General features: G+C 36.4%; 2 protein-coding genes across 2 annotated transcripts in view; both read right to left on the minus strand.

Annotated features, from left to right (window-relative positions):
* LOC107595523 (GAS2-like protein 2) overlaps positions 1-5,394 on the minus strand; it is an 8,655-nt gene extending 3,261 nt beyond the window's left edge. The window contains exons 1-5 of the mRNA XM_016285947.1: positions 5,043-5,394; positions 3,528-3,757; positions 1,567-1,674; positions 1,035-1,131; positions 452-710 (exon numbers count right to left, since the gene is read on the minus strand). Of these exons, the coding sequence (XP_016141433.1) occupies positions 452-710; positions 1,035-1,131; positions 1,567-1,674; positions 3,528-3,757; positions 5,043-5,394 (1,046 nt within the window). The remainder of the gene's footprint in view (positions 1-451; positions 711-1,034; positions 1,132-1,566; positions 1,675-3,527; positions 3,758-5,042) is intronic.
* Positions 5,395-6,790: 1,396 nt separating this feature from the next.
* Positions 6,791-10,137, minus strand: LOC107595524 (protein FAM98A-like). Its single transcript, XM_016285948.1, has 8 exons — positions 10,025-10,137; positions 9,829-9,935; positions 9,345-9,467; positions 8,988-9,253; positions 8,818-8,898; positions 7,608-7,724; positions 7,380-7,523; positions 6,791-7,247 (listed from the first exon to the last, which is right to left on the minus strand). Exons 1-8 carry the CDS (start codon positions 10,066-10,068, stop codon positions 7,089-7,091), a joined length of 1,041 nt encoding a protein of 346 aa, XP_016141434.1. The 5' UTR covers positions 10,069-10,137; the 3' UTR covers positions 6,791-7,088.
* Between the last annotated feature and the right edge of the window lie 1,002 nt (positions 10,138-11,139).

Consider the following 11,139-nt stretch of genomic DNA (forward strand, 5'->3'; position numbering starts at 1 on the left):
GGGGGTTGAGCAGGGACTTGGTTCTGTGCATCAGTTGTTGATTGGATGGAGACAGATCTGAATGTGAGTTTATAGGATTTAATTATGTCAAAAGAGAGAATCTGTTCCACCGGAAGATCCAGTTATGATATTTTGATTAAAAATTACAAGGTCAAAATTTGCATATGCATGAACGAATCATTCACAATATCATCAATAATATGATATTTGTGAATTTTCATTTCATGCCGAATTGACATTGTCAAAGTGAAATCAAAATAGACCATATTTGTTGTCATAACACCAAAAGTTAAACAGCTATTTTGGTAATGCTTATCAAACCGGAATTCAAGTATGAATGTGCTGTGGTCTGAAATGCCAACATTTCATGACCCAATCAATAAAACAGTCTCCAATGTTTCATATCAATGGTAGCTGACATCCTTTGACCCTACTCCAATTGGGAACTTACTTGTTAGGAGAGGGGCTGTTTCTCCGGCGGCTGGGCTGATGTTCAGGGTCAGGGGAACAGGAAGAGCGTGGGGGAGAGGGCCTTCCTCTCTGGGCTCTGTAGGCGGCTGAAGGGGTCCAGACAACTGGCTGAAGAGGGGACTGAGTTCGGCTCAGCATAAGAGTGGTCTGAGAAGCACTCTGGCCATTAGGTTGTGTTGCGGTTAACCGCTCTTTGATCTCATGGACCAGAGTACCGGGGCGTGTGGTCAACTTATGTACTGATATGTATATGTGAAAGAGAAAACAGGAAGGAAATACTTATTCAATTCCTTAAAGAAGCACTTTTAATATGCTCCAAGTGTGGAGATGTAATGAAATATTAATGAAGATTATAGAAACACTATGCCACTAGGCATGATCCCACTACAATGTCTCATAATGTACCCCATAAAGGCAAACCAATCTTAAAAGGTTAGTTTACCCAAAACTGTTTGGGTTGAGATACATGATAAACAACCACAAACCTTTCACTGTTTATATAATTTCTGATACTAATTTTTGTAGGTAGTTGTAGATGTGTGTTTGTGTGCATAACCACGTACTGAGAGAAGTGCAGCGGCAGGGATCATGTTTGTCGAGATAGTGCTCCAGGGTGTCCCATCCTCCGCCCACTCGCACCATAACATGATTCCTCAAAATCTACACACGCACACACATTTTTATCAGCAAATGTCATCTGCAGTTGAGTTTGAGCCATTTATCTCTTATCATATCCACAAAACGAATACTCTTCCATTTCTTTTCAACAACGCTTCTGAGACAGTAAAATATTTTTTATTGACCATGATGGATCAACACATATTTCTGCTCGTCTGTGCTGGAACAAGAGTAGTGCTTTGAAAAATGATAAATTGACAGTAAGAGATTTTATATACAGTTACCCGCACAAATATGAGAGTGTTGGAGTCTCCAACCCTGTATTTGCCCTCTGATACCTTCACCATGGGGAACTGGGATGGGCACATTTTTTATTGACCATGATGGATCAACACATATTTCTGCTCGTCTGTGCTGGAACAAGAGTAGTGCTTTGAAAAATGATAAATTGACAGTAAGAGATTTTATATACAGTACCCGCACAAATATGAGAGTGTTGGAGTCTCCAACCCTGTATTTGCCCTCTGATACCTTCACCATGGGGAACTGGGATGGGCAGGTGCATCGGCTTATCAGAAGCTGGACCTGCACACACACAAACTCAGAAACGTTACTGGCATGACCCACACACCTCTGACAGAGTATTCTAAGCAGATGGAACCTGCCACTTTGAAAGCCTCCATAAATCAGTGAGGAGAGCCACAAATCAAAATAGCAGTCTAATTCAAAGTTCCTCTCCTTTTTCCTATCCCTGCAAATCATTTTAAATGGTAAAAAGAGGCATGAATCTTATAGGTATAGATGGATGTTAGGTTTTGATCCTTTGGGTGTCCTTGTTTCTGAGGCATTCTCTTGCATGCCATATCTGTTTAATAACAGTGGGGTTTGTGTTATGGGGGGTGTAATGGTTCAGTCGCTGGAAGGAGCAAGCGCAAAACACTTAATTATAGACGATAAGCTTGAGTCTGTAATAAGCGTACTTACACGCATGTTGCTTTGGATTAAAGTATCTGTTAAATGACTAATAACTAATAACAAACAGCGACTGTGATAGAGAAACTGTTCATTAGACTTCAAGAGAGAAAAAATATATCTTTTGAATGCCAGAAATGTATTTTTCTTTACAATTCTTTTTACAATTAAGCATATTTCCCCTCTTAAATTCTCTTTAGGGTAATTCAAAAATCTTATTCTCAGTACTGTACATACAGTCATGAAAATAATTTTGCCTGGACACAATAAAAAAAAAAGAAAGAAAATGTTATTTAAAATTACCATGATAGATGAATAGTTTATAATTTAAATGTTTGTATATTACATTAAAAATATTATATATTGTATAATTTATATTACTGAAAATAGGAGTGGGGATGTTCTCAATTGTTGTCAGACATGTTACAATGCAAAATCTTTATGATACTAAAGTAGGTTTTATTTTCGTTATAGAGTTTTTGTTCTTTTAAATTTGCGGTGGGATGTGAAATATGTTCTTGACAGGTTTTGTGAGATTCACCTAAAGGCATTATTTCATCCAAATGCATAAACTGCTTAGACTATTCTTATAAGCAGGTCACCCATTTTTTTCTTTAAGACTGGTCATAACTTTTTTAATATAATTTACATAAAACATATACTAATTTGAATCCGAAAAGTTTACTGAAGTTGACCGATTACTTCTTGGCTAACTGCTAGTCGGTTAGACTAGTTCTTAACATATAAGGTGCATCCCAAATCATGTACTTATGCACTATTCCAGCGGTGGCGAACTCCGGTCCTGGAGAGCCGCAGCCCTGCAGAGTTCAGCTCCAACCCTAATTAAAACTCACCTGCATGTAGCTTTCTAGTAACCCTTCAGACCTTGATTAGCTTGTACAGGTGTGTTTGATTAGGGTTTCAGCAAAACTCTGCAGGGCTGCGGCTCTCCAGGACTGACGTTCGCCACCCCTGCACTATTCTATGACCTTTGTAGTATAAATAGTGTGAGTAGTGCGTTCACACTGAAAATCCCAAAAAGAAAAAGTGCACTTTAAATACTCAGATGATGCACTTAACCGAAAAAATTATGTGTAGAATGTTGGACACTTCATGCACTCAACTGTCGCAGCTTTAATTACGTACCAAAGGGGGAGCGGCTCCTATTATGAATGACAAAATAACCTTATATAATTCATACTATACATGGTTGAGTACATAGTGCATAAGTACATGAGTGCATAGTGTATAGTGCGTCATTTGGGACAGCTATTGTTCTAATATATTGGCTATGTTTGTGCAGCTGGCCCATCAACCAAAATTTAATCATAATCAAAAAAGATAATTTTGATAGAATCAAATTATTTTATGCAAAAATTGCTTAATTTAGATTCAATTCTTCATTAAAATGCAATGCCCTCAGCACATCAGTAAACATTAAGTGAATTTCATCTTTGAAGCATCACCATCTCATCCAGATTCTGGATGTTTATTAGGCTCCTCTGTGGTTTGGGCTGAGCAGGCAAGTCCTCCATCTCTTCGCGAATCTCTTGCTCTATCTCCTGCTCCAGCTGAATGAGGACTGGTGAAGCCATGCCGAAACGAGAGGCCCGTCTGGCCACCTCAAGAAGGCACAGCACAAAATTCTTCTCGTTCTTACGCAGGACAAGGTCATCTGTCTCAAACATCAGTACATCTGCAAGGGGGAGAGTTTAGGATGGTAACAGAAAACAGAGTCTATAAGAACAGGTGCAGGACACTATAGTTCATCTATGTAAGTGAGGATGGCAAAATAAAGTAAACTATGAAATATTATACCCAAAAATTCTTCATACAGTGGAGTACCAGTAAGATTGATCAAAATTTGGGACCAAAAATTATTTAGACACTTTGACCTGACCATGTTTTGCTTACGTGTTTTATCTTTAATTGCTAATGTGAACTTTTTACAACACAGACTGAACCAAATTAAGCATTGCTTGGTAATTGGTTGACCTAAATTGGTATTATCTAATTGTGTACTTATTCATTAAATACATTTCAATCAAAATTATCTAACATTATCAAGATGAATTTGTTCTGACACAGTTTAACTCTGAGTTCCTGTCATATTTTATTACCATTTATTTATTCGCTAATCTATAACGAATAAACTGTGATAATGTGAGAAATGTTGAAGGTGTCTGAATAAATTTGGGTTTGACTGTAAATAAAGCAAAAAATAAAGTTTTCAGTTACTGGTGTCATGACAGAAATTTGTTATTCAATATTCATTTTTTCCACTAGCAAAATGCTTGTTAAGATAGATAGCATATCATAGAAAATTTGTATTCAACTGATCATGTGATTCAATGGTGGTCCCCATCTACAGCTTTTATTAGACACTATAACTGGCGTCTCATGTGAGTGAACATATGACATGTTAATCTAAATTTACTATTCACATTTTTATGTATAAAAATGTGAATGAGGAAAAACTCGGTTTAAAGCAGCACTGTGTAACTTTTGGCGCTCTAGCGGTTAATAAACAGAACTGCACACATCCCGCGGAAGAACATTCCAACCGGAGCTACTTCTCTAAGTTTATGTCTATGGCGATTCACGCAGGTATGTGTTACTCCGCAGCGGTGACGACCCGACCAGGCTACAATAGTCCAAATATAAGTACTTATTATAAGTGTACCGTAGTGATTCGGAATAAGACAAAAACGCGGTTTGGAAGATGAATTCATGATGTACTCGCTCATTATATACATTTTGAACACAGAAAAAGTTACATAGTGCTGCTTTAAATGTGAACAAACGGCCCAACCCTTCACAAGTTTCTCTAGTATTATGAGTTCACAGCACTATCTAGTGGAAAGTGTCATAATTGCAAATACGTGATTTTCTATCAAACTAATTGTATGCTCTGTTGAGTAATACTTCTATATTAAACAAATATGAAACGTCTCATTTACATTTAAAATAATAAAATATACCTGGAATGCCCATCTCTCTTCGACACCAGTTGATGAAATTGGTGACATTATCCCGAGCCAGGAATGTTGTTGGATGGGCAGAGCTGACGAAAGTGACTCCAGAAGCGGGCAGCTGGATCTCGGTGGGTCCGCTGCTCTTCACAAAATCATCCGCCACGCGTGTCACGTTATTTGCGTGGGCACACAGCAGCGCACCTGTCTCTAACACCTCCAAAACATTATTCACGTCAATCTCCATGCTGTATACATCTCCCAGCCATTCTGCCAGGTCTTCTTTCATGGCATAGAGATATTCCTCACTCGATTTAAAAGGTTTGATGCTTTGATTGGATGCATGCTGAATTCCAGACATGGCTTGGATTGTATCAAATCAATTTAATCGATTCAAATAAACACATCTAGGATGATCCAGTATTGTAAGGGGAAAAGGCACTCGTAAAAATTACGTTAGAAGCCTACTAACTGACAACAAACCAGCATCACTTAATAGTCTCATCGACTCCAAAGGGAAAAAATATATTTAGCCGTCCTAAAATTGAGTGTAAATATAATTTCATGAAATGCCTCGGTTGTGCAGTGTTGTGTTGCAAAGTTTCATCGCTTTTTAATGTGTTGTCAGGGTGTGTGAGCGCAGAATATCGCCCTTGGTTACCAGATAGCGTCTAAATCCAAACACTCCAGTTAACCATTCACTGCCCACAAGCTCAACTACGGCAAACAGAACAATAAACACCAAAGTATTGAGGAATATTATAACCATAAGATAAATATTTTTAGAAACTCTACCTAAGTGTTACCATCTTAACTATAGCACAGCGAGATAAAACCGCAAAGGGGTATATGTCATAACATTAGGACTATAGGTTAACATTTATATATAAACGTACGTATTTGTGACTAACGAGGACATTACCCCATGTCCCCATTTTTCAAAACGCTTATAAATCATACAGAGTGATTTTTTTTTTGTTGAGAAAGTAAAAATGCACAAGGTTTCCTGTAAGGGGTAGGGTTGATGTAGTAGGGCAATAGCACATACAGTTTGTACAGTATAAAAACCATTACGCCTATGGAATGTCTCCACAATTCACAAAAACAAACGTGTGTGTGTATGTGTGTGCATGTTTATGTGGTTTATGAGGACACAAATTTGTATAATAACATGGGTATGACATAGGTATTACAACGAGAAGGTGATTGATGAGGACATTTTCAGTGTCCCCGTAATTCAAAAGGCTTATAAATAATTCAGAAAATGCAGAAAGTTTCCTGTGAGCGGTAGGTTTAGGGGTAGGGTTGGTGTAGCGCAATAGAAAATACGGTTTGTACAGTATAAAAACCATTACGCCTATGGAGAGTATCCATAAACCATAAAAACAAACGTGTGTGTGTGTGTGTGTGTGTGTGTGTGTGTGTGAAAAAAAACATTCTACAACTATCATATCGTATCTACCACCACTCATAACAACACACATTTGTTATGTCATGTAAATCGCAAATAAGGTCATAAAGCACGTATTTTAAGATCTATTGAATAATGTTAAAATAGTTTTTAATGAAATATTGCATGTATTTTAAGATCTTGTTAAAATAGTTTTTAATGAAATATCGCATGTCACACTGAAGGATTGCTGCCACTGCCTGAACTACCATGTCAACAACTAAATGCACATAAAAAAAGAAAGACATCATAATAGTGCATATTATTAGGGGAAATAAGGAGAAGTGAGTTAAAAGAGAAAATGTTGTTTCAAAGTAAACATAATTTACTTTAATAATATCATGATAGATCTTGGATGTTCAAAGTAAATACAGCTTGTAGCCATTCATATTTATACATTTCACTGAAATGAATTTATCACATTATTGTTCATCAAATTAAATGGTGCATTAAGTAATTTGAAACATTAAATAATAATTCATTTTTTAAAAACATATTCCATGATCACTAATGTCTTATTTTAGCATTTTAATTGGGAATTACTGCCTCCTTTTAACATAAAGCTATTTTGTTGTGCTGTTAGTTACAAAACTAGCACTAAAAAATTAATTATTTGTATTTTTCTTCTTCTTTCCTGGATATTCTTGTCTTCTCTTTCTATAACGATGACTACCTCCTCCCTCACTGCGACCGGTAAAGCTGGGCATCGGTGGCTCAATCTCTCCTGGACGTCCCCCTCTGTCTGGCACACTGCCCATCAGTACCTGCAGAAACAAATGTTGTGTACAAATCCATTTTTTTATATTTTCTTATGCACATTGCAACACTGAATTTAATGCATTCAACCCTGGAGAAAAAAAAGCGAATTATAGTAACAAAACTTAGGTGAAGGGCACCTTGTGAACAGCTGTTGAAGGCCCTGCTTTAACAGGCCTAATGCGAGACTCATCCTCTCTGGCCGCCAACAGCGTAGCAATGGAGACGGAGGACTCGCGAGAAGGTGTGAAGGTTTTCATGGAAGAAAGTAAAGCACTGCGTTCCTTGAAAGAAAATGGGGAGAATTTGCTCAGTGAAACATATTACAATACATGCTTGAAGATTTGGAACGGTGACAATCTTTATACCTTTCCCCTCTCTCCCCAAGTACAGGATTGTAGTGTGACATGGAAACGCTTGATCATCATTTGGCGCCGGCATTCATAATCCTTACAGAGAGCACCGTTGATGTCATTAATCGTTTTCTAAGAAAAAAAATTAATGTGAAAATATTTGTTCAGGGACAGAGCTCTAAAAAAGGTCAATGTGACTCTGTAATACATAATAGAACAAAAAGACAGCATACTGCTACAATGCTCTCAAACGCTATTTAAATAGTAGACAAACAATATTTTGGCCCTTTTGCTGTTTGTCAGGTAGTCAAAAAAATTACAACTTGAACATCTTTAGAAGAATCCAAAATGTAGTTGAGTTTTCATCAGAAAAGATTTGGAGAAGTTTGGCATTACATCATTTGCACACCAGTGGATCCTCTGTAGTAAATAGGTGCCGTCAGATTGAGAGCCCAAACAGCTGATAAAAACATCACAATAATCCACAAGTAATCCACACAACTCCAGTCCTTCAATTAATGTCTTCTGAAGCAAAAAAGCTGTGTTTTTGTGATAAACAAACCTATCATTAAGATATTAACTTCAATCCTTTGCTAATGGCTAAAATAGAGTAAAAAAGCCATCTCATCTGAATCAAAAGAGAAATATGCACAGATCAATTACTATTTACAGGTGAAAACTGTTCTAAACAAATATTTTGGTGGATTGTGATGTAAGAGGACAACAGGGGACTTTTTCACTGTATGAAGTATTATTATGGACTGGTATTTAAGGCGGAAGCAATGGTTCAAAATTAAAATGCCTTAATGATGGATTTATTTCTTACAAACACAGCGTTTCACGTCACAAGATGTTAATTGAAGTGAATTGTGGATTATTGTGATGTTTTTAATCAGCTGTTTGGACACTCATTCTGACGGCACCCATTCACTGCAGACGATCCATTGGTGAGCAAGTGATTTAAGGCTACATTTCTCAAAAACCATTCCAATGAAAAAACAAAGTCATCTACATCTTGAATGGCCTAAGTGTGAGTAAAGTTTTAGCAAATGTTCACTTTTGGGTGAACTATACATACACACATCTGAGTAGGTATAAACAACAAACAATACAAATAATGAATCAATATAAATCAACAATTTCTGGTCATGCTCCTGCTCCAAAGTTTTTTTGTCTGTTTGGTTTTTTTTCAGATGTGCACATACCATTTCACTTGAATACATACCCATTGCTCAGAGTTCAGACTGGTCTTCAATAATGCTTCTGGCACTTCACCTTCTGGAAGTGATGTCAGCCGTGTCTCCACCTGAATAAATGACGCATATGCTAGAGATCACCAAAAAATGTAAAATCTCTAGTAATAATTACTAGACATTCACTGGTGATGTTTCTTACCTCTGCACAGGCATCACTCATCTGAGAGGATGTTTCTAAGCCAAGAGTCTGAAACAGTTTTGCAAGATCTTTATTTACTTCTTTCCAATTAGTTTTATCCTCTTGTGCTGAACTGATTTCCTGATGCTCGTCTTTATTGCCCATATTAAGACTTTCCCATTTTCTTTGCTCTTTGCCCTTTGACTCACAACTCTGTTCTGTATCTTCTGGATGACTCTCTCTGTATGTCAGCATACGTGCTGTCGCCAACTCTGACACCAAAAACTCTGTCAATTGAAAGGTAATATGTACAGTAGCTCTTCACAGAAAATCCTAAAAATGCACAGATTGAAATCCTCTATCACCTCCCTACCTTACCAGTCACTCTGAACAGCAGAAGTGGGCTAAGGTGCTCTGATGTAAGTGCATTTTGAGGACAGGACATCTCCTTCAGCACTTCCCTCAACTCCCCGACCAGAACTGCACCACCAACATGCCGTGCTGAAGCACAGTTACATTTTATCCATTATGCAACACAATGCAAAAAAAAAAAAAAAGGATGGTTGAAGTAAAGTTATGCAAAATGTTGTCTTATTGGCAGGATTGTTTTTTTTTGCATTAGGTTTAATTCTAGGCCTGCTGTTAGCACGCAGGCCTAGAATTAAACCTAAATATAAGTAATTGTTATTCGATTTCAAATTCTATTAATTCAAAGAATTTATTTATTTAAATTATTATTAATGATGATTTAAATATGATACATTGAAATCCCTTATTCACTCATAACATATTAGTAAAAAAAAAGAGATGTTAATTCGTTAGTGAATTTAGGAGTGTGTAGGACAGCTCTCGGTTGGGTTACCTGAAATATTAGGACAACTTTCTCTTAGTTCTGAGACCAACCAGGAGAGCAGCGGGCAAGGTAATTCGTCACATTTACATTCCTTCAAGCACTCTCCGCTTTTATACCTGAAATATATCAAAACAGCTGTGCGTGAAATTATCTTGACATAAACAGAACAACGTTTTACACTGTTGTTTATTTCAGCGTTACTCACCCAAGAGCTTTAATGAAAGCGATTATACCAGTGTCTCGCTCCATTGTAAACAGTACACAGGTTGTGTCGTGAGTTCTTCACTTCCTGTTTCACTGTCTGTGGCTGTAAACAGAAGTCGAGTGAAAGTCACGCTCTGCCGATAACCGACTGCAAGACAAGATTCATCGATCACAACTGCTCGAAACAATTCAATCGTCCTAATCAGCGAATGCACAGATTCCTTTTGTTCTAAACTAATCAGATAATGCACAAATATTGCACTTTAAGACTTATTAAGGTTTTAACGCATTGATCTATCAGTGGCCTGACTGTTTTATCCTTTGCTTGCAAATGAATACCTACTACTAAAATAAAATATACAATAGATACAAGTAGATAAGTAATAAGTCATTACACATTTAAATATGTGTGACAAAAATGAAATCTTTTTTTATTTTTGTATTGGCATTTATATTCCAGTTTATAATTGAAAAAGTATAGAGTGGATATATTGAGTAATACTAATTATTAATAGTTTTGTTTATTTGGGAAGAAAGTGTTATGGTTCTTTTAACTGGGACAAAAACTTTATTTGATAATATTTTTGATGATCAATTTATATTTGATAATATCCATCTTTATTTGACCCTCTAACTCTAACACTTTCTATTCTAATATAATTCTACTTTATCTATTTATCTTCTTTTTATTAAAAAAACGAACACTAGCTTTCTATCTTTTCTATTCTATCTACTTGTTTTTCTTTTTGTTTGTGTGTGTGTGTGGATATATATATATATATATACACCTTGCTATGTGTACTGTGTTAGGCTAACCGAGACTTGTCATTTGCACTTATATATTGTTGCTCTTTTATTAGTTTTGACTGCTTTTATTGTCCTCATTTGTAAGTCGCTTTGGATAAAAGCGTCTGCTAAATGACTAAATGTAAATGTAAAACATAATATATTTAATTCAACTTTTTATTTTTGTTGAACAAATTTGATCTATGCACCTTTTCTAACCAGAAACCTATTCTCTGCCTGTACTCTGTGAATTACAGCAGCACTTTAAATCTCTTGGAATAATAACAAAGATATGATTTGTTGTATTTGACACGTTTACGTTGTTTTTAT

Source organism: Sinocyclocheilus grahami, unplaced genomic scaffold, assembly GCF_001515645.1.
Source record: "Sinocyclocheilus grahami isolate Dianchi unplaced genomic scaffold, SAMN03320097.WGS_v1.1 scaffold203.1, whole genome shotgun sequence".
NCBI lineage: Eukaryota > Metazoa > Chordata > Actinopteri > Cypriniformes > Cyprinidae > Sinocyclocheilus > Sinocyclocheilus grahami.